The 19,271-nt window shown below is 38.9% G+C and overlaps 1 protein-coding gene across 3 annotated transcripts in view; it reads left to right on the forward strand.

Moving 5' to 3' along the window:
* Positions 1-18,897, forward strand: part of LYST (lysosomal trafficking regulator) — a 115,275-nt gene extending 96,378 nt beyond the window's left edge. For 2 of the 3 annotated variants that reach the window (XM_044420004.1, XM_044420012.1), the window contains exons 42-53: positions 21-177; positions 670-810; positions 2,643-2,860; positions 3,213-3,443; positions 4,507-4,696; positions 5,005-5,141; positions 7,998-8,096; positions 10,195-10,334; positions 10,649-10,746; positions 14,200-14,356; positions 17,174-17,245; positions 18,040-18,897. In XM_044420004.1, the coding sequence (XP_044275939.1) occupies positions 21-177; positions 670-810; positions 2,643-2,860; positions 3,213-3,443; positions 4,507-4,696; positions 5,005-5,141; positions 7,998-8,096; positions 10,195-10,334; positions 10,649-10,746; positions 14,200-14,356; positions 17,174-17,245; positions 18,040-18,178 (1,779 nt within the window). In that variant the 3' untranslated portion in view covers positions 18,179-18,897. Of the gene's footprint in view, positions 1-20; positions 178-669; positions 811-2,642; positions 2,861-3,212; positions 3,444-4,506; positions 4,697-5,004; positions 5,142-7,997; positions 8,097-10,194; positions 10,335-10,648; positions 10,747-14,199; positions 14,357-17,173; positions 17,246-18,039 lie in introns of those variants that run through there. The other variant, XM_044420019.1, reaches the window with a different exon arrangement.
* Positions 18,898-19,271: the final 374 nt, after the last annotated feature.

The following is a 19,271-nucleotide window of genomic DNA, read 5'->3' on the forward strand; positions in this document are numbered from 1 at the left end:
GTGTGCTTTTCCTGTTGCAGTATCTAGAAGAGGAATATCGTAAAGGAGCTAGAGAGGATGACCCAATGCCCCCTGTGCAGCCTTATCACTATGGATCTCATTACTCCAATAGTGGAACGGTGCTTCACTTCCTTGTTAGAATGCCTCCTTTCACAAAGATGTTTTTAGCCTATCAAGGTAAAATTGCTCTTGATTTTTTAAAGATACAAATAGTATGTATTTTAATGTCTCACCCTTGTATGGAAACTTCATTGTATGTATTGCTAGTTTAATGCAGATATTATATTAGGATATGAAATGCCTTCTGAATTTAATATTTTAGTGCATGTATAATGTTAGAAATATAGTTTTCTACAGATAGGGTTGTTGAGCTTAATTTACGACAGGGTGAAATATAGATGATGATGATGAAGACGAAGAAGAACTAGATATAAAACAGTACAACATTTTTAAAATTGTACTTCAAACCTTTTAAATTAAGCTTAATTTCTTTGACAAAAGCTGAGTTGCTGAAATGTGCCACCTCCTTTCTTACTGTACATGCTCAAAAAATAAAGGAAAAATCCTATTTGTTCCATTTTTTTCCTGTACAGGATTCTATAATTATGCAGCTAGTGTGATGTGTTCCTTTCTGCAATATAACAAGTTTAATATGACTTTATCTTACAGATCAGAGTTTTGATATTCCTGACAGAACCTTCCATTCCACCAACACAACCTGGCGCCTTTCATCATATGAATCTATGACTGATGTAAAGGAACTCATCCCAGAATTTTTCTATCTTCCAGAGTTTTTGGTTAACAGAGAAGGTATGTTGAGGAAAAAAAATCAAGCTAATATCCCATTTTAAAAGTCCTTGCTTGCATTTACTTGACACTGGCTGTAAAATTGATAATCCCATTTATGAACAAATGCACACCTCCTTAATATAGGAATGAAAGGAGGGGATGTAAACAGTTAGCAGTACTGAGAGATGGAGCTGGAAACTGCTTGAATTTCTGACATCAATAATGCTGTGGTTTTAAAGTTGCAGAATGCAGTAAGCAAGAAAAGAACATTAATCAAATCAGCACTCTGTTTTAATGGCATCCTAAAATTCAGTGCTATAGGATCAATGGAAATAAAATTCTGAGAGAGCATTTCACCTTGGATTAATCATGATAGCATTAATTTTGTGGGGAAGATGATAATGAGGCCTCTGAGCAGCCATGTTGTGGCTGGTAAATTGTCATGTCATGCAACAACCACCATAACAGCCCATTGGTTGTTGTTTAGATAGGGAAATTGGTCTAAGTTCTTGTGATATGCTGTTGACTTGTAGTGTATATACCCATTCAACAATAAATCATTATTATTCTGCCTGGATTGTTCACGGTTAACATCACATAGTTAAACCATAGAGCAAGATTCACATATAACAACCTCCAATTCAACAACAAAATATTATTTAACAACAACCTATGCTCAACTCAGTCATGTGTTAAACAACCCACAGATAACTCAACTATTAATTGACTGAGTTTGCATGGCACAATAACTTATTGTGGGCGACTACCCATGAAGGGTTCTTGGTTTCCCAAATCCAGACCTCTTCCCACAAGTGACTTATTTTTTGGCAGAAAGCCACCCTGACAACCCATGCTTTGTTCTAGGGGTAGTTCAATCCATGATGGGTTGTTCTGTTGTCCAAACTTGGGAGAACAATTTTATTATTGGTTATGGTGATTGACGAGTGACCATATTTGACAAGAATGACAAAAATCCCTGCTGATTGTCATGTTCTTGGCCTTACTTCCAAGGTGCAATTTGGAGTGATGGTTACTTTAAAAAAATTGGCCCCAGGTAATCACTCAGATGTGTTAATATTTTTAATTAGCAGTTTTGATGATCTTTTTAAAGTATATTCTCTGATATGTGTAGTCTTTTCTTCTCAACTTCCCTGTATGTTTCATCTGTGAAAGGTAACACTGCCCAGGAGTAGGTAGCATACATGGAAATTGACAAGGTAAGATTTCCACACAGTTGACAAGGACCAATTGTCAGTTGAAAAGCACTGGGAAAGGAGTGGAGGGAGCTGCAAAAGAAGCTGCACCAAAAGCAGTGGAGACAGTATGAGCCCTTATTGCTAGAGGGATGAAATTATTCCCCCACCTATGTAATCCTCTTGATTTTAAGTGTAACTATTCCCACAGCCACTGTGCATGTCAGTATTACGTGCTACAAGGGTATTTGGGGTACATGGAGGGAACAGGCAAAGGAAGTGGAAAGCAACTGAGAGGTTGAGGAAAACAGTAGTTTGTTCAATTGTCCACCAGACAAACTGTATATAGGGAACCAAACTATGGGTTAATCAATGGGTTAAATTAGCTATGGGTTAGAGTTATGTGTGAGCCAGGGCACTGATTCCCAAAATAAAGATGAATATCTTATGAAAGAGTTTTGAAAGAACTCCCTCACAAGAAAGGTATTTGTACAATGTAAATTGAAGGAAAAATAAATGCAAAATGTAAATTGTTATAACTATATAACAACGTGCTCATTTAAAGTTTTTAATATAGTAACATTGATAACTGCATTTTTATATATATGAAATAGTGGAAGGACTAAGCCAACTAGTATAAAACACTGTTTATATTAATAGGGTTTGATTTTGGAGTACGTCAGAATGGGGAAAGAGTAAACCATGTGAACCTTCCACCATGGGCTCGAAATGATCCTCGGCTTTTTATCCTGATCCACCGTCAAGCTTTAGAATCTGACCATGTTTCCCAGACCATTTGTCATTGGATCGATTTAGTGTTTGGGTATAAGCAAAAGGGCAAAGCTTCAGTTCAAGCTATCAATGTCTTTCATCCTGCTGTAAGTATCTTTCATCAGTCATCAGTCTTTGACACAATCAGTAGAAACAGTCAAAGCAATCATTTCCTTAACCTGTGAGAAATTCTAAGGGTATTGCTGCTTTGGTTTTCTTTGGTGGTGTATTGGAGTTTTAAATATCTGCTTTGTTTGTTAATATACAAGGAGAATATTAGGCAAAGAACATGCACCAGAAATTTTGTTCAGGCTTCATATTGTAATATGCAAAAGTTGTGCTTAATAGTCTCAAGGTACACAGAAGCACTCGTATGTTAAGTGCCTCAGACTATGTAGTGAGAACCTCTTCTCACCCTACCACAGAACCTTATATTCTTGTGCTTGGCTCGTATTTTAGACATACTTTGGAATGGATGTGTCAGCTGTTGAAGATCCAGTTCAAAGAAGAGCCCTAGAGACAATGATAAAAACATATGGACAGACTCCTCGCCAGCTGTTCCACACTGCACATGTCAGCAGACCTGGATCCAAACTCATTATGGAAGGAGAGCTCCCTGCTGCCATGGGATTATTAGTGCAGTTTGCTTTCAGAGAAACAAGGGAACATACTAAAGAGATTATATATCCGGTATGTCAGTGCAATTCATAGCTTCACTGAATTGTGTGTGTTATTGCACCCTGCTTTGTGTATCCATTACAAACAAGTATATTCTAATTTCATTTGTGCATAGAATACACCCGTTGAAATCAAAGGTACTTGAGTTTGTCTTAAGTCCCATTGGTGGGCCCCCTTCAAGCATGACTAAAGCTGAATTCAGTGCATTGTTTTTCTGTGGAAACAACCTTTGTGAAAGAGTACTTGGAAGGGGATTTCTTTTTTTCCTAAAGCTTCCATCAACTTATGTGTATATAGAGTCTGAAAATTCATCACAAGCTTGTATTTCCTACCACACTGTTTTCCTTGGACAAAGAAACCATTTTACTGGTCTGCAAAGCATTGTGCTTCAAGTGTTTTATTGCAGTGGCCATACATTGTTCTGCAAGAAGCTTTATCAGTGTTTTGTCACCAGAGACATCAATGGCCTTTTCATTTTTAAGTAGTAATGTTTTAAAATCTTTCACTAATATTCTAACAAATTTTTATGCCACTAATTTTTACTTCGTTGCTTCAGAATAGAGCCTTTAGTAAAGAATGTTTGACTAAAACACAAGATCACATCTGTTACACTTGTTTTCCCCAGAAAGTCAGTCATTCAGTCTAGCTTGGATATTATGATCACAGTCCAATTGGCTATGTTTTACTGGCCTGAGGCTTAACTGCAATAAGCTTGCACACTGCCTCCCTCCCCTTCTGTTCTCACATCTGACTTCAACCACATTTCCTTTGTTTCTAGAATCAAGATTTTCCATTACTTGGAGCTGGTAAACTGCTTTAAGTTTCCTCATCTCAGTGAGATGGAGCATGATGTTATTGTTGCTTCTGAACTGTGCCTGTACCCCCTATCTTTCCTTTTGATGTTGGGTTTAGCACCTTAACTGTCACTGAAGTTAACTTTATCCGTAGATGAATAGCTATCTTGCATTAGTGTATATTAAAATTATGTTAAATTTGGTGTTTCAATTTATTAATGACAATGAATTTTTAAAATGCCTTCACTGACAGCTGTTCTATTTTGCTGCCTTTGTCCTAGAGTCCGCTACCTTGGATCAAAGGTTTAAAGTGGGGGGAATATGTAGGTTCTCCCAGTGCCCCAGATCCTGTTGTCTGCTTCAGCCAGCCACATGGAGAAAGGTTTGGCTCCTTGCAAGCCCTACCAACTAGAGCTATTTGTGGGTTGTCCCAGAAATTCTGCCTGCTGATGATATATAGTAAAGAGCAAGGTAAGGATGCTTACTTTGGAAAAGAATTCATGACTCTTTCTCTGTGATATGAAACTGAAGGATTTCAAAGGTTTCTAGTTTGACAGCTTCAGTGTTTGAAATAGACACAAAATATGGACAGCCCGGATAAAGTCTAAAAATTACATTAAATAAAACGTAAAATGGGAGCTGTGAAAGACAACTGGAGGTGCCCTGATAGCAATAATTGTAAAAGCCAAAAATAGATACACACTGTGTTCTGTAGCTTGTAGGCAAGGATAACATGAATATTTCACTCGAACTGAATATTTTTAATGTTGTTGTTGTAGGTGTTAGAAGCATGCACAGTACAGCTATCCAGTGGTCAGCAATTCTCAGTTGGGGTTATGCTGACAATATCTTAAGGCTAAAAAGCAAACAAAGTGAACCTCCAGTTAATTTTATACAGAGCTCACAGTTTCATCAGGTAAAATGCTTTATTTCTCCTTTCTCTCAAATATCTGTTCACCTGTCTCTGTTCAGCTATAAAAGGCAGTTTTGAAAAAAATTGAAGCCCTCAGCCACTGTATCAAAAACAGCCTAGTCTGTTGGCACTTATATGACTAAGACCTAGTTCAGAAATAGTGATCAATTTATTATACTAAGGACAGACTTTGTGTTTCTGTGCTCCCTCCTTCCCCCTCTCTTGTATTCCTCACTACTTTGTGGTTTATTAAACCACATTTTACCATTACATTCAGACCAGGATATTGAATTAGTCATGCTTTAATAATGAGGTTATGAAACCAGGGTCTGATGTAGTACTGAAATGACAAACTCTGGTTATTAAATATCTTGTATGTTTTATGATTGTGCAAGAGAAAGAGGTGAGGAAGGAGCATGTGGGTGTGATGCTAATTGGTATGCCTGAACTGGCCTGGGAGACATTATATCACAGCATGAATTTTCAAGGGCTACAGTTCATTTTGTCAGATATATTCATCATTATCTTTAGGAGACCATTGCATGTTTGTAAGCATTGGACCACTTATTAGACCACTGGCTTTTAATAGCCTTTTGGATCCACTGTTAAAAAGTTTATTTTAGCTGCACACATAGGCACTTACACAGTGCCTTGCAGAAGTGTTCACCTGCCATTTGACTTTTTCTTATTTTGTTGAGGTACGACCTGGAAATAAATTGATTTAATTGGCATAGTTAGCACTTGATGTACACAAAATACTCAACACTGGGAAGGTACAAAATATTTTTTATTGTAGCACAAAACTTAAGTAAACTAAAACAAACTGGAACTTGTTGGTGGCTTAACTGTTCGCCCCTTGGTTGTGACATGTCTAAATAATTTCTGCCGCCATCCACTGCCTCCAGAAGTCAGATACTGTATGTAGTTGCATGGAGTCCATCTGCGGGCAATTGTGTTGTTTCATGATCTCAGATTAAATGCATCTCTTTTTGGAAGTCCCAAAGTGATGGTGAGTATATCTAAACAAACAGCATTATAAAGACCAAAAAACAGTCAAAACAACTAAGTTTTGCAGAGGCACCAATCATGGTTGGGTTATAGAAAGAAAAATCTCAACTATAAACATTCCCTGGAGCACCATTAAATTCATTTTTACAAAATGGAGAGGAATATAGCTGAACCTAGGAAGAGCTATCCACCAAAACATCTTGACAAAGGAGGACATTAGCTGGAGAAGCAACCAGGAGGCCAGTGGTAAATCTGAAGGAGCAGGAGAGATCAGCAGCTGAGACAGGAGAAACCATCCATAGGAAAGCTATTGCCCAGGTGTTCCACAAAGCGGTAGTGCAAAGAAAGGTGAGAAGGAAGCCATTGCTGAAACAAACCCATAGCAAAGCCCATTTGGAGCTTGCAAAAAAGCATGTGAGACACAGAGCAAATATTTAAAAAGTTCTCAGTGAAAAACTGATTTTTCGGCCTTGTTACAAAATGCCATGTGTGGTATAAAAGCCAACCATGATCATTAACCTGAAAATACCACAGTGAAGTATGGTAGAGGCAGCTTCCATTTATGAGGATGCTTTGCCTCAGCAGGGACTGGGAAGGTGCTCAGAATTGAGGGTAAGAGGGCTGGAGCCAAATATAGGGCAATTCATTCTGCAAGGGAACTGGGACTGTGCCAGATGTTCACCTCTGAGCAGGGCAACACCCTAAGCACACAGTGAAAGTAGCAGTAGAGCGGTTTAAAAACAAGAATGTGAAAGTCTTAGAATACTTAGAATAGTCTAGTCAAAACCCAGACCTCAATCTGATGGAAACTGTTGAGAGTTGCTGTTCACCAAGAGGTCCCCTGCAACCTGACAGAGCTGGAGCAGTTTTGCCAGGAAAAACAAGCAATCTTTGTGGGATCTAGATATGCAAAAGCAATACAGTCTTACCTAAAAAGACTCAACTATAATTGCTGCAGAGGTGCTTCCACCAACTATTGACTCAAGGGGTGAATTCTTGTGCAACCCATGATTGCTAGTTTTTGTTTACTTTTGTGCCACAATAAAAATATTTTTGCACATATTGAGTGCCTTGTGTACATCAACTGGTCACAATGCCAATTAAATCCATTTCAAAACCAAGTTGCAACAAACAAGATGTGGAAAAGTCAACTACAGGGTACATGTGACTACTTTTGCAAGGTACTGTACTAGGATAAATCGATTAGTCTTACTGCTGCTGCAGCATTAGATTTAATATCCTCCTTTCTAACTGCTTCCTGGGTGTCTGCTTCCTGGTGTCTCTAACCTTGTGGGCATATCTCTTTTAATATCTAGATAGGGAAGCACTGCCCACGAGCAATTTCCTCAGAATATGTTACTGAGGCAGTGGTTGTCATGCTACTATGAATGAATAAATACTAAAAAGATAGCACTAAATTAGTGACTCCAGTTACACACACGTGCCAGCTCACAAGTATGCAGTCAGATGTTCAGTTCTGAGCAGTATTTTCCTCTATCTTTCTATAGAAGCTGCTTCTGGTACCTGTACACATTTTTCATGAAGCTCATTAGGTTGCACAGAGCAATGATTTCCAAATCATTGGAAATCATTGGAAGCAAGAGCTCTGTTATACACTTAAATCAGTACTGGTATATTTATACCCTAATTAACCAGTTGTAATTTCTCTGTGCCTGTGATTTATTGCCCCCCCCCGAAAGACAAAACCACTAAAGAACTAAGAACTATAAGCATATAAAGTATTTACGTTCCAGATGCTGTGTGTATTATGTAAGCCATCTCTTTGAGACAGGCGTGAATGTAATAAAAGTTACATCACTATTTAATGTGTCTACTTTCCTTGTATCTAAGGTAACAAGTTGTGCTTGGGTACCAGACAGCTGTCAGCTCTTTACCGGCAGCAAATGTGGAGTCATCACAGCATATATGAACAGATTCACTAATAGTACAGTAAGTAAATGAGAAGGAAACAATAGCTGGTTAAAAACTTGGCTATGGTGGATCTTTATTTCCCACTGGTATCCTTACTTTCCTGCCCTTACAGTGAAAACATCTCTAGAAGAAATGAATTCCCCCTTCTCACATTTTAAAAATGTAATCAGTACTCTGAATGGGCTCTTGATTTTAAGGACAGGTTTTATTTCAACATTGCTTGGATTGCTCTTTCCCTGTTTTTTATGAGTTTACTAGTGGCCAAAATATATAATGATACATGAGAGCCATTCAGATCACACACCATTTTTTATTATTATTATTATTGTTATTGTTGTTGTTATTATTATTATGTTTTAAAGCAGCTGCTGAAGGTTACAGGCTTAATGGGAACAGAAAAGAATAATTGGTCTGATAATTACAAAACTTCCCCCTCTCCTGGCCACCTGTGTATTTTCTACAGTGGGGCCAATAGCAGCATGAAACAGGTAGTTTGATTTGAGAAAATGGCAGGGGTAGAGTTAACCACCCCACATACTTGTTCCATCGTATTTAGAACTCTGCATTTGCTTTAAAATAAAATTTTATCATTAGATGTTCCAATCATGGATCTCCTGCATTGCTTGTAGTCTGTTCCTCATTCATGAATGAAGGTGTTGTGTGAATTAAAATTAATACTTGCTCTCAAGTTTGGTAAAGATGAACATTAGATATATTGTTCTCTGGAAGATTCTATTGACAAATTGGGTATAGGCTTTTTTCCAGTGAAGCTTATGTTGGTTTAAAAGATCCTGATTTATAATGTGAAAGCTTGTAGAGCTTGTTCTCTCTCTTCTGCACTTTAAACAGGTTTGTCTATTTAGGATTTTTAAAAAAAGTAGTTTTAGTAAATAAGCAATGCTTTAAAATGAACAATTAAAATATAGGCTTATTTTTGGCGTATAAAAACACTCAACATCAATGTGAGAATTTCTTTCATTGCTGCTCAGGTGTGTTCCCCTAGAACTGAACCACCTTTATGGGAGCCCCATAGGTCTGGCATCTCTACATGCCATGGACAGCATGCAATACATGAAGCCATATGGTGTGACAACATGTTCACTAGCATCTGTTCTGTTTTCTGTTCCCAGCAAAATAAGTTTGGCTCTAAATTCATGTTCCCCTAAATCTTCATGGATGAATAACTTGATTCAATGCAGTGTAAGAAATATCAAGCAAATGTTCATTTTTCTGTATGCATTCCTGAAGTATATGCACACTGCAATCCTGAATGCTTGACACTTCCATTTCTATCCATAAATCAGCATCATATGCTAAAATGCCAGTGTAGTGCTTTGGTTTGTGACATCATGTGGGTGTAGTAGACAATTGATGTACCTAAGCACTTATTTACTGGCACAAGAAACCGTAAGGTTGGCGTATTAATCGGCTGTTGAAGCCCTACTTCTGGCGTTCTAACAAAACATTGCTGTAACTAACATATCTAGGAAACTGTTGGGTTTGTCTGTCACCTTTGCCTGCTGTGTCAGTTTTTACTGTGATGATTCTGCATCTTAATTAGCTTTCTGGGTTTTAACAGAGAAAAAGGTAGAATTAAATAATAGTGTTGAATAGTTATTTCTTCTTGCTCATGTTCATCTTTAACTCTGGCAATATAAAGGACAGACACATCTGCTTATGAATTAGTTGAGTAACAATGTGTGCTGCAAAACAAAGCAGCTGCACACAGCTTTCCTCTGTGCTAATAACTATGTGAACAATCTGAAGAAGCTACCTTTCACAGCTAATACCATACTACCAATTGTTTGACAGACAAGTACTCTTAAGGAACAGTGGTAGAAACTTGAGGTTTGAATGTAACCCTCACTTAATGCTTTTTGTAAGTAAATGGAAAACACAATTGTGCTGGATCCTAGACAGATCTACTCAGAAGTCCTACTGAATTCCATGGAGCATACTTCTATTATGTGTATAAGATTGCTGTGTAAAAATCATAAATGTTGCACACTGATTCATAGCTTAAAACCTCATTTGCATTACAATATATTGTCCTCCATGTCCCTCCACTCTTCCCTTCAGTAAAGATGGATGGTATTGAGATCTTGTTCCTTTTCAGCCTTCTGAGATTGAAATGGAGTCTCAGATGCATCTGTATGGTCATACTGCTGAGATTACCAGCTTATTTGTCTGCAAGCCCTACAGTATAATGATAAGTGTAAGCAAAGATGGAACCTGCATCATATGGGATTTGAATAGGTACAGGTATTTTTAAATAATTACTTTCAATATCTCAACTTATATATTTAAGGACTGAAATATTATTTAGGATTGATTTGGTCTCTTTCATACACCATGAATTAATGTGTAAGCTACATCTGTCCACCTGTATAGCATGCAATACATGGGGTGTATATAAAATTTATAGTAATTTGATATTCAAAATTGATATTGTTGCAGATACTGGTGCCTTAAATGCTATTTAATGCACTAAAACTTACCTTTGTATACTAAACTAAACCTATTAGTAATCTTGAAAGCCAACCTGCAAATCACTGAACTGATTCTTTCAGGCTCTGCTATGTGCAAAGTCTTGCTGGACACAAGAGTCCTGTAACAGCAGTGTCTGCTAGTGAAACAACAGGGGACATTGCAACAGTTTGTGATTCAGGTAGGTGCCTTATCAAGGTCAACCACTGAGTGTTATAGTGTGTAGGGAATTACAGAATAACGAAAAGAATAAGTAAAAATATGAGGGGAGACCCAAAGAAAACAGGAATTACTTCTGAAGGGAGGGCCCCTTGTAGTACAGGCTTTCCCTGCTAGGTGGGTGTTCTAGGATCCCGTCTGCATCAGCGTATCCAGCTGGGTTGTTGAGACACTGTGTTTGGTTTCAGTGAGCTTTAATTTGGAGAATCTTTCAATGCATTTGCTGATTTACACAAACAACATGCGATGGTGAAATTTTGTTCAGCTGAGTGTTGAGCAGTTTTTGAACAAAAACAGCATGGCCCTTGTGCCACACCTTCTCTGTTCAACCAGTCTCGCCCTGTGTGACTTTTTTTTGTTTCCCTGGATGAAAAAAGTCCTCAAAAGTCCTCTTCCACATTTTGCTGATGTGGAAGAGGCGACACAAAAAATGGCAGACCCACTAAAGACATCAAAATTGTTGAGTTCAAAACCTGTTTTGAGCACTGGAAAAAATATCTCAATAGGTGTATTGCATCAATGGAGAGTACTTTGAAGGTGACTGAAGTTTGAACATGTAAAAAAAATTCCTGAGTGTTTTGGGGGTTTTTTGGTCCCCCCCCCCCTTGCATACTTTTTGTCAAAACAGTATCTGGTGGCTTATACAGGAATATGCAAGTTTTCAAATGACACACAAATATCAATTGGGCCAAATGGAAATACAACTGATTCTCAGCTGTATTGAGCCGAGAACATTGAGAACAAAATGGCAAGATAAGTTAACTTTCGGAGAGGAACTGGCAAAACCTTGAGAATTTCAAATATGATTCCCTCAAATAGCTCAGGTGGTTAATTGCCCATCAGTTTGTAAGGGAAATGGAAACAAGATACTTGTTTCTGCAGGTTTAGGGGACTGCCTAATTGTGAAAAAGTATTGTGTTTCTAAATGGTTAAAAAAGGATCCACAGCTTCTAGAAAATAAAGGTGTCAGTTGTGGTGGCAATGGGATAAAACTGGAGATGGGCATTGGAGGGAATTAGCCTGCTCAGGGTTCCTTGGAGGAAGGGTTGTGTGGGACATGTGTCATCATGAAGTTAAATCTCTCCCTCTTGCACTGTAGATGGATGTTTTAGATGAAAGGTCTGTTCTTCAGACCCCGTATTGGTATAAAATGTTCAGAAACGTATGTATCTCTCTTGTGCTGCAGCTACTATATCAGTGAAGAAACGATACTATCTTAAAGCAGCAGTGGGGTACTTCCTTACATTAGGCCAGATTATTTGTCTACATAGCCCAGACCTGTTTTCAGAGTCTTTCCAGGTCTTCGGAAGATGGGGAAATAACAGTGTCTTTTTCCTTCCCTTTTTATTTATTTATTTTATTATTTATTAAAACATTTTTATGCCGCCCCATTCACCGAAGCCTCAGAGCGGCTTACAACAATAAATTAAAAATAATTATAATATTAAATTAAAAAATATAAACATTAGATTAAAAATACAAAAATACAATATAAAATAAGCCGCCCTGGCCAGATAAAATCCAATAATATTAACAGTTAAAATGCCGTTTAAATAAAAAAGTCTTCACCTGGCGCCGAAAAACAAATAACGACAGTGCCAGGCGGACCTCTCTGGGGAGTGCATTCCATAACTTAGGCGCCACCGCAGAGAAAGCCCTCCTCCGAGTACCCACCCTCCTAATTTCTTTCACGGAGGGTTCCCGGAGAAGGGCCTCTCCCGCCGATCTCAAGGGGCGGCCGGGCATATATGGACGTAAGCACTCCTTCAGGTAACCAGGACCCAAGCCGTTTAGGGCTTTATAGGTCATCACCAACACCTTGAATTGGCCCCGGACTTCAATGGGAAGCCAGTGAAGCTGACGGAGAACTGGAGTCATGTGAACATAATGCCCAGTCCCCGTCAGCAGCCTGGCAGCTCTATTTTGAACCAATTGAAGTATCCGGACCGTCTTCAAGGGTAGCCCCACGTAGAGCGCATTACAGAAGTCAAGACGGGAAGTCACCAGTGCATGTGTCACTCCTGCATTACAAAGCCCAAAGCAGGACTTCAGGGTTGCCTTCTAGGCTGACAAGAGTGCTGAACAGGAGTGCTCTTTTGGGGCTTGGGGAGGCACAGAACAGCAAAAGCAAAATCTTGTTGTGGTTCATCATTTTACAGTTTATTTAAGAGCAAAGTGTTACCCTGTTGGAATAAGCAAACATGTTATCCAATTCTTTTTGCAAATATTCAGAAAATAAAGGCACAAACTGGGTTACATAAATGTCTGTGATTGGCAGGGACCAGGAAGTTATGGGAAGCTGCTGTATAACTATTTAGACTAATGAGCCATTTAGCTCATTGTTGTCTATACTGACTGCCACACAGTCTCGTGTCTTTCCTAGCCATGGGGATGCTAGGGATTGAACCTGGGATCTTCTGCATGCAAAGTACGTTTTCAACCACTGAACTATGTGCCCCTGCTAAAAGACAGTAGTAAGAGGATGAGCTAGGGATGGATCAGATGGACTAGCCCCTTCCAACTCTGATCCTGTAAATATGGAAATCCAATTCTGTAAATACAGTGAAATAATTCTTGTCAGTCTGCATGCTCAGAATAAGGCTCATATAGTTCTTCTAGTGTTTAGAGAAAAACTGTGGTAAGGAGGATCCCACCATTCTGATCTAGTATAAGTACAGAACTATGGCTGAATTAGCCTCCTCCAGGTATACTGTTTTCCAGGTATCCTCCTCCAGGTATACTGGCTGTTTTCTGTGCTTGCATGAGAGGTTTCAAAGAAAAAACCAGATACCTTCTCCCATACACCCCTAAGCATAATCTAGGAAGCCAACAGTGTTTGTTGGATAGCTGGCATTACTTATATGTTTATCTTTCCATTAGACAGGCTAATATTTTACATGACTTTACTTGGGTACATTTGAAATCTTCTCTATTGCTTGCCTATAAGGTATCAATTTTAGTAGATCCTTTGCTTTAATAAGTGGTTTTGAAAAGTTGTGTGAATCTGAAAAATTCATACATAATGTTTGAAATAACATACACGGAAAACGTTGAAAATCCTCAAATGTAGAGCAAATTCAGAAGACTCCTGCATCAACAGAAAAAGGCCCTGTAGACAAATCTTCCAAGAGACCAGTAGCTTTTCCATTTTTTGATAGTGCTTACTTATAATTTGCCTGATAAGAATGCTGCAGGATCTAGCGCTTCCAGAAGGTGTATTTTATTTTATTTTATTTTCCTGGTACCATTACTGACAGAAAATGTTACATAATTCTATATGCTTCTGTCTGATTGAACAGAGTCCTTCATTCTTTTAATCCTGTTAGTTGAGTGGTAATTTAGGGTAATACATCTCTTAATCTTAATTGCATTTTGGATTTTATTTTGCTAATGCAACATTTCTTTTGTATTTCAGTTGGTGGTGGCAGTGATCTCAGACTCTGGACAGTAAATGGTGATCTTGTGGGCCATGTGCACTGCAGGGAAATTATATACTCTGTTGCTTTTTCTAACCAGCCTGAAGGGGTCTCTGTCAATGTGATTGCTGGAGGTCTAGAAAATGGAGTTGTAAGGTGAATGGCTATTACATAATAGATTATTTTCCTTTTTGATTGTATGTGCTGCTTATAAAAGCTACAATACCCTCTTCTGAGTGCATATTATACTTTTCTTTGCGAATATCTCTCTTAAAATACATTTTTAAAGATTTCTATGGAGCAATGGGAGCATTCTCCATATTTCTGCAGAGGAAACAGTCTTGCAGCAGACAATTTTTTTTTCTTTAAACAAAGCAAAAAACATAAAAACAGGAGATATTTGTCCTATTGTTGTAGAGAGGGAGCACACACTGCACAAAGAGAAAGAGTTTCCTAAAATGTTACTAAAATAGCAGGTACTGCTGTAAGGAACAGATCGTGTTTTTCATTTATTTTATGTGACTGTGCAACTACATGCATTATAAAATCACATATGTGAGATGGGCAGTCTTCCTAGGTCATGGCCACAGTAGATGTTGAACCATCTTCTGTGGCCATGAGCAAAGAACAAAGACTTTTTGGCAGGGTTTTAATTTAAAAAAAAATTGCTGGGAAGGCTTGGTAGAAGTTTATAAATAAAACTTGGTAGAAGTGTATAAATGCATGCAGGGTGTGGAGACAGCAGAGAGAGAGAAAGAGAGATGATTCTCTTTGGAGTTAATACAATTTTAGGTCATTCAAACAAAGCAGATTAGCATTACCTTCAGGATGATCTAAAAAAGGCCTTCAAACAAGACATTTATAGAATTAGCTGCAACAAAAAACATGATTCTTACTGCTTTAACTGCTTAGACAATCCCTAGGATGGATGGATGGGTGGATTTATTTATTTATTAAAAATTACTTGCGTCTCTGGACGGCTTACAACATAAACTGACAAACCACTCTGGCTGCAAATTAATAAAATGCAACAATAAAATTCAGTATTAAAACATATTAAAATATTGATTAAATAAAAAGGTCTTGACCTGGTACCGAAAAACATATAATGACGGCACCAGGTGGACCTCTCTGGGGAGCGCATTCCATAGTCAGGGAGCCACCGCAGAGAAGGCCCTCCTCCGGGTACTCTGTCTCCTAATGTCTTTCACAGATGGTTCCCAGAGGAGGGCTTCTGTTGCCGATCTCAGGGCGGGAGGGCAAATAGGGAAAAAGGCGTTCCTTTAGGTATCCTGGTCCCAAGCTGTTTAGGGCTTTATAGGTAATAACCAGCACCTTGAATTGAGCCCAGACTTCGATGGGAAGCCAATGGAGCTGATAGAGGACTGTTATGAGAATAACACCCAGTCCTTGACAGCATCCCGGCAGCTCTATTTTGAACCATCTGAAATATCCGGACTGTCTTCAAGGCAGCCCCATGTAGAGTGCGTTACAGAAATCCAACCGGGAAGTAACCAATGCGTGTGTTACTGTTGCTAGGCAATCCTCCTCCAGGTAGGGACGCAGCTGATGGATTAGCCGAAGCTGGAGGAAAGCGCTCCTTGCCACCGCTGTCACTTGGGCTTCCAAGGACAGCTCTGGGTCGAGGAGCACTTCCAAGCTGCAGACCCTGTCCTTTAGAGGGAGTGCAACCCTGTCCAGGGCAGGGCCCAAGTCACCTACCTAGAAGCTCGAATCACCCACCAGCAGAACCTCCATCTTATCTGGATTGAGTTCAGTTTATTGGCCCTCATCCAGCCCATTACCTCAGCCAGGCACCGGTTCAGGACAGCCACTGCCTCACCTGGATTGGTGGAAAACGAGAGGTAGAGCTGGGTGTCATCAGCGTACTGATAACTCTGCAGCCCAAACCTCCTGATGACCTTTCCCAGGGGTTTCATGTAGATGTTAAATACAAGGGGGGCAAAATGGAACCCTGCAGTACTCCATGGCAGAGTTGCCATGGTACAGAGCCAGAGTCCCCCAGCACCACCTTCCGGAATCGGCCATCAAGGTAGGAGCGGAACCACTGCCAAGTATTGCCTCCTACTCCCAATCCCACCAGCCTATCCAGGCAGATACCATGGTCGATGGTATCGAAAGCCGCTGAGAGATCCAAGAAAACCAACAGGGACGCACTCCCCATCTCTCTCCCTGCATAGATCATCATACAGGGCGACCAAGGCAGATTCAGTACCATACCCGGGTCTGAAGTAAGACTGAAATGGGTCCAGGTAATCACTTTCATCCAAGAGTACCTGGAGATGTCCTGCCACCACCCGTTCCAACACTTTGCCCAGAAACGGGATGTTGGCCACCGGTCTATAATTGGCAGTCATCTCTGGATCCAGAGACACCTTCTTTAGGACAGGCCTGATTACCAGCTCCTTTAAAGGAGCGGCACCCCATCCCTCAGAGAGGCCATTAATGACCTCCAGGATCTAGGAACCAATCCCGTATTTGGCTTTGGTCATCAGCCACGAAGGGCAAGGATCGAGTAAGCAGGTGGTAGGACGTACTTGTCCAAGCACCTTGTCCACATCATCGGGCTGCAATTATCTATTAATAAATATTGGATACATTAGAGAAGGGGCACTAGAATGTTTCTGAATGCCATTTCCTGAGGGCATAAGGAGAAGCAGTATAGAGAGCCTACTGGATTTCCCAGAAGCATCTGCCTGGCCCCATTTGGAAACAGGATGCTATCCAAGATGGACTTTTTAGCCTCATCCAGCAACCTTCTCCTTGTATTACAGCAGCAGGATCATCCATCCAGGACAAGATTTGCTATTGCTTGAAACATTACAAAACTAGACAAAAATGAAGGTGTGCATCCTAGTCAGTGATGGTAGTACAATCCTACCTCCGCATCTTTGAATGGACATATGTGTAATTAGATAAACTGCTACCAACCTTGTCTTTTCTTTTCAACAGATTATGGAGTACATGGGATTTAAAACCTGTGCGGGAAATTACATTTCCTAAATCAAATAAGCCTATTGTGAGGTAAGCAAACTCATTTTCTAGGACATAGCAATTTAATGTATCCCTTTACAGAAATATTTCAGCATAAATTAGAACCCTGAAAATATTATTTCCTAATCTTTGGCATTTTTGTCAATGACAGACTTCATAATCCAAAAATAGCATTTTAAATAACTTCAATATGAGATAAAGCTATCTCTGCAATGTCTTCCTTGTTAAAATATGCAATTGATTCTCGGTCCACTAGATTTGAAAGCAATGGATATTCTCTTATAGTAAAAAGAAAGTGTAAAATGTGAATAGTCTCGCTTCATAAAGTACCTCATTGTAAAGAAAGAGGTGGTTCTTGTCTTTGAAATGGCTGAGACAACATTGGCTGGACAAATGATATGGTGGTTTCCATGCCAGCATGCTGGAAAAAGAAATAAAATAACTCGCACAGGAACACGAGAACTCATTTTAAATCTGGCTGAATACACAAGACTCTTGCACAAGAGGTAGCACATACATTCCGAGAGTGAGAGAGAGAATTTATATTGTGTTTATGTGCAAACTGCTGCTTCAACTTTTGTAACACTATGCATTCACTGTGTTCTACTCTAAATATTGATACAAAGCGTTTTGAGTTGTTCTTTTTTTAAAGAAGGGCAAGATAAAAATGCAAGAACATTTGCATTATTTGCATTGCTTTCTTTGCTTTCTTTCTCTTGCCCCCATCTCCCCCTCCCATTTAAAGGAGCATCTCCAAACCTTCAGAATGCTTCGAATACCATATAAGATGTAACAAGCCTGTTCCTTTTTGTCATTCTTCACAGCCTTACATTTTCCTGCGATGGCCATCATTTGTACACAGCGAATAATGAAGGAACTGTTATTGCTTGGTGTCGCAAGGATCAACAGCGTTTAAAGCTCCCGATGTTCTACTCATTCCTCAGTAGTTATGCAGCTGGCTGATGACTCTTCGTGCTCTTTGGCCGTGGTTCCTTCTAAAGCACTTTCAGTCCAGAGAGGATTGCAGAGCCTCTCTGTTTTAACTGGATTTTGAAATACATTGAATATATTTATGATAAGTGAGTAGATCAGCAATACATCAGTGAAAGGCTGCTATATATGCACATGTACCAAATTTATAAACCATATCATGGTGACAAGAAAGTTCTGGCCTGCCTTTTTTGGTATCAGGTGAGTTAGAGAAGCTAATGAAGAAGTTTAAATGCTGCAATGTATAATGTAAAAATATTTTTATGGATCATTTCATGGACATATATATTCTAAATCCTGAAGCACTAGTGGTGACTTATGCTCCTTTGTGATGTAAAGAATAAAACAGAATTAAAATACTCCAGAGGTTTATACAAAAAAGTCAGTGTTTGTGTGTGTAACTTGCTAGTAAATTGTAGTCCAACTTGCTGTAAGATAAAATATATTAGTGTTTAAAAAAGCAAAAATGTATAATTGCTTTTTGGAGAAGCAAATTCATTCAGTAGGTGACTCAGCACCAGCACTTTGGGCATACTGGCAGTATAATTCTATGAAATTAGATATTCTCTGCACTTTATCACTGTCATCTAATGATCATCAATTTGTAACAGGTAAAATTCACATACCTGTTGTTTACTAGGCAAAACTACTGTGACAAGATGAAGAAATACAACTGAGATCTTGCAAGATAATTGGAGTGCATGTGTGAACACCCATCTCCGGGTGTTTTGAAAACATGATTTGATATACATTGGTCAAAAATGGGGAAAAAGCGGTAGCAGAAATGTGCTTCTTTTGATCGTATTGCAATTTTCATAATTCCATGATTTGGGGGTTGTGGGAAGAAGTTTTTAAAGATAATTTGGCTAGTATTTTGAACAATTCAGTTCAATATATAATGTGCATCAAAATTATTACTATGATCTATATTGTTCAAGGGTGGGGAATTGTGCTGAAAAAATTATTTATGATTTATTTTAGTTGACTGAAATATTTGATAAACATCTGGTATTAGCAATGTAGACTTATAATTAGGCAAAAATTGTTGGCTCTTAGAGTAGACCTG

Source organism: Varanus komodoensis, unplaced genomic scaffold (assembly GCF_004798865.1).
Source record: "Varanus komodoensis strain SLA01 unplaced genomic scaffold, ASM479886v1 scaffold1, whole genome shotgun sequence".
In the NCBI taxonomy this organism is placed as follows: domain Eukaryota; kingdom Metazoa; phylum Chordata; class Lepidosauria; order Squamata; family Varanidae; genus Varanus; species Varanus komodoensis.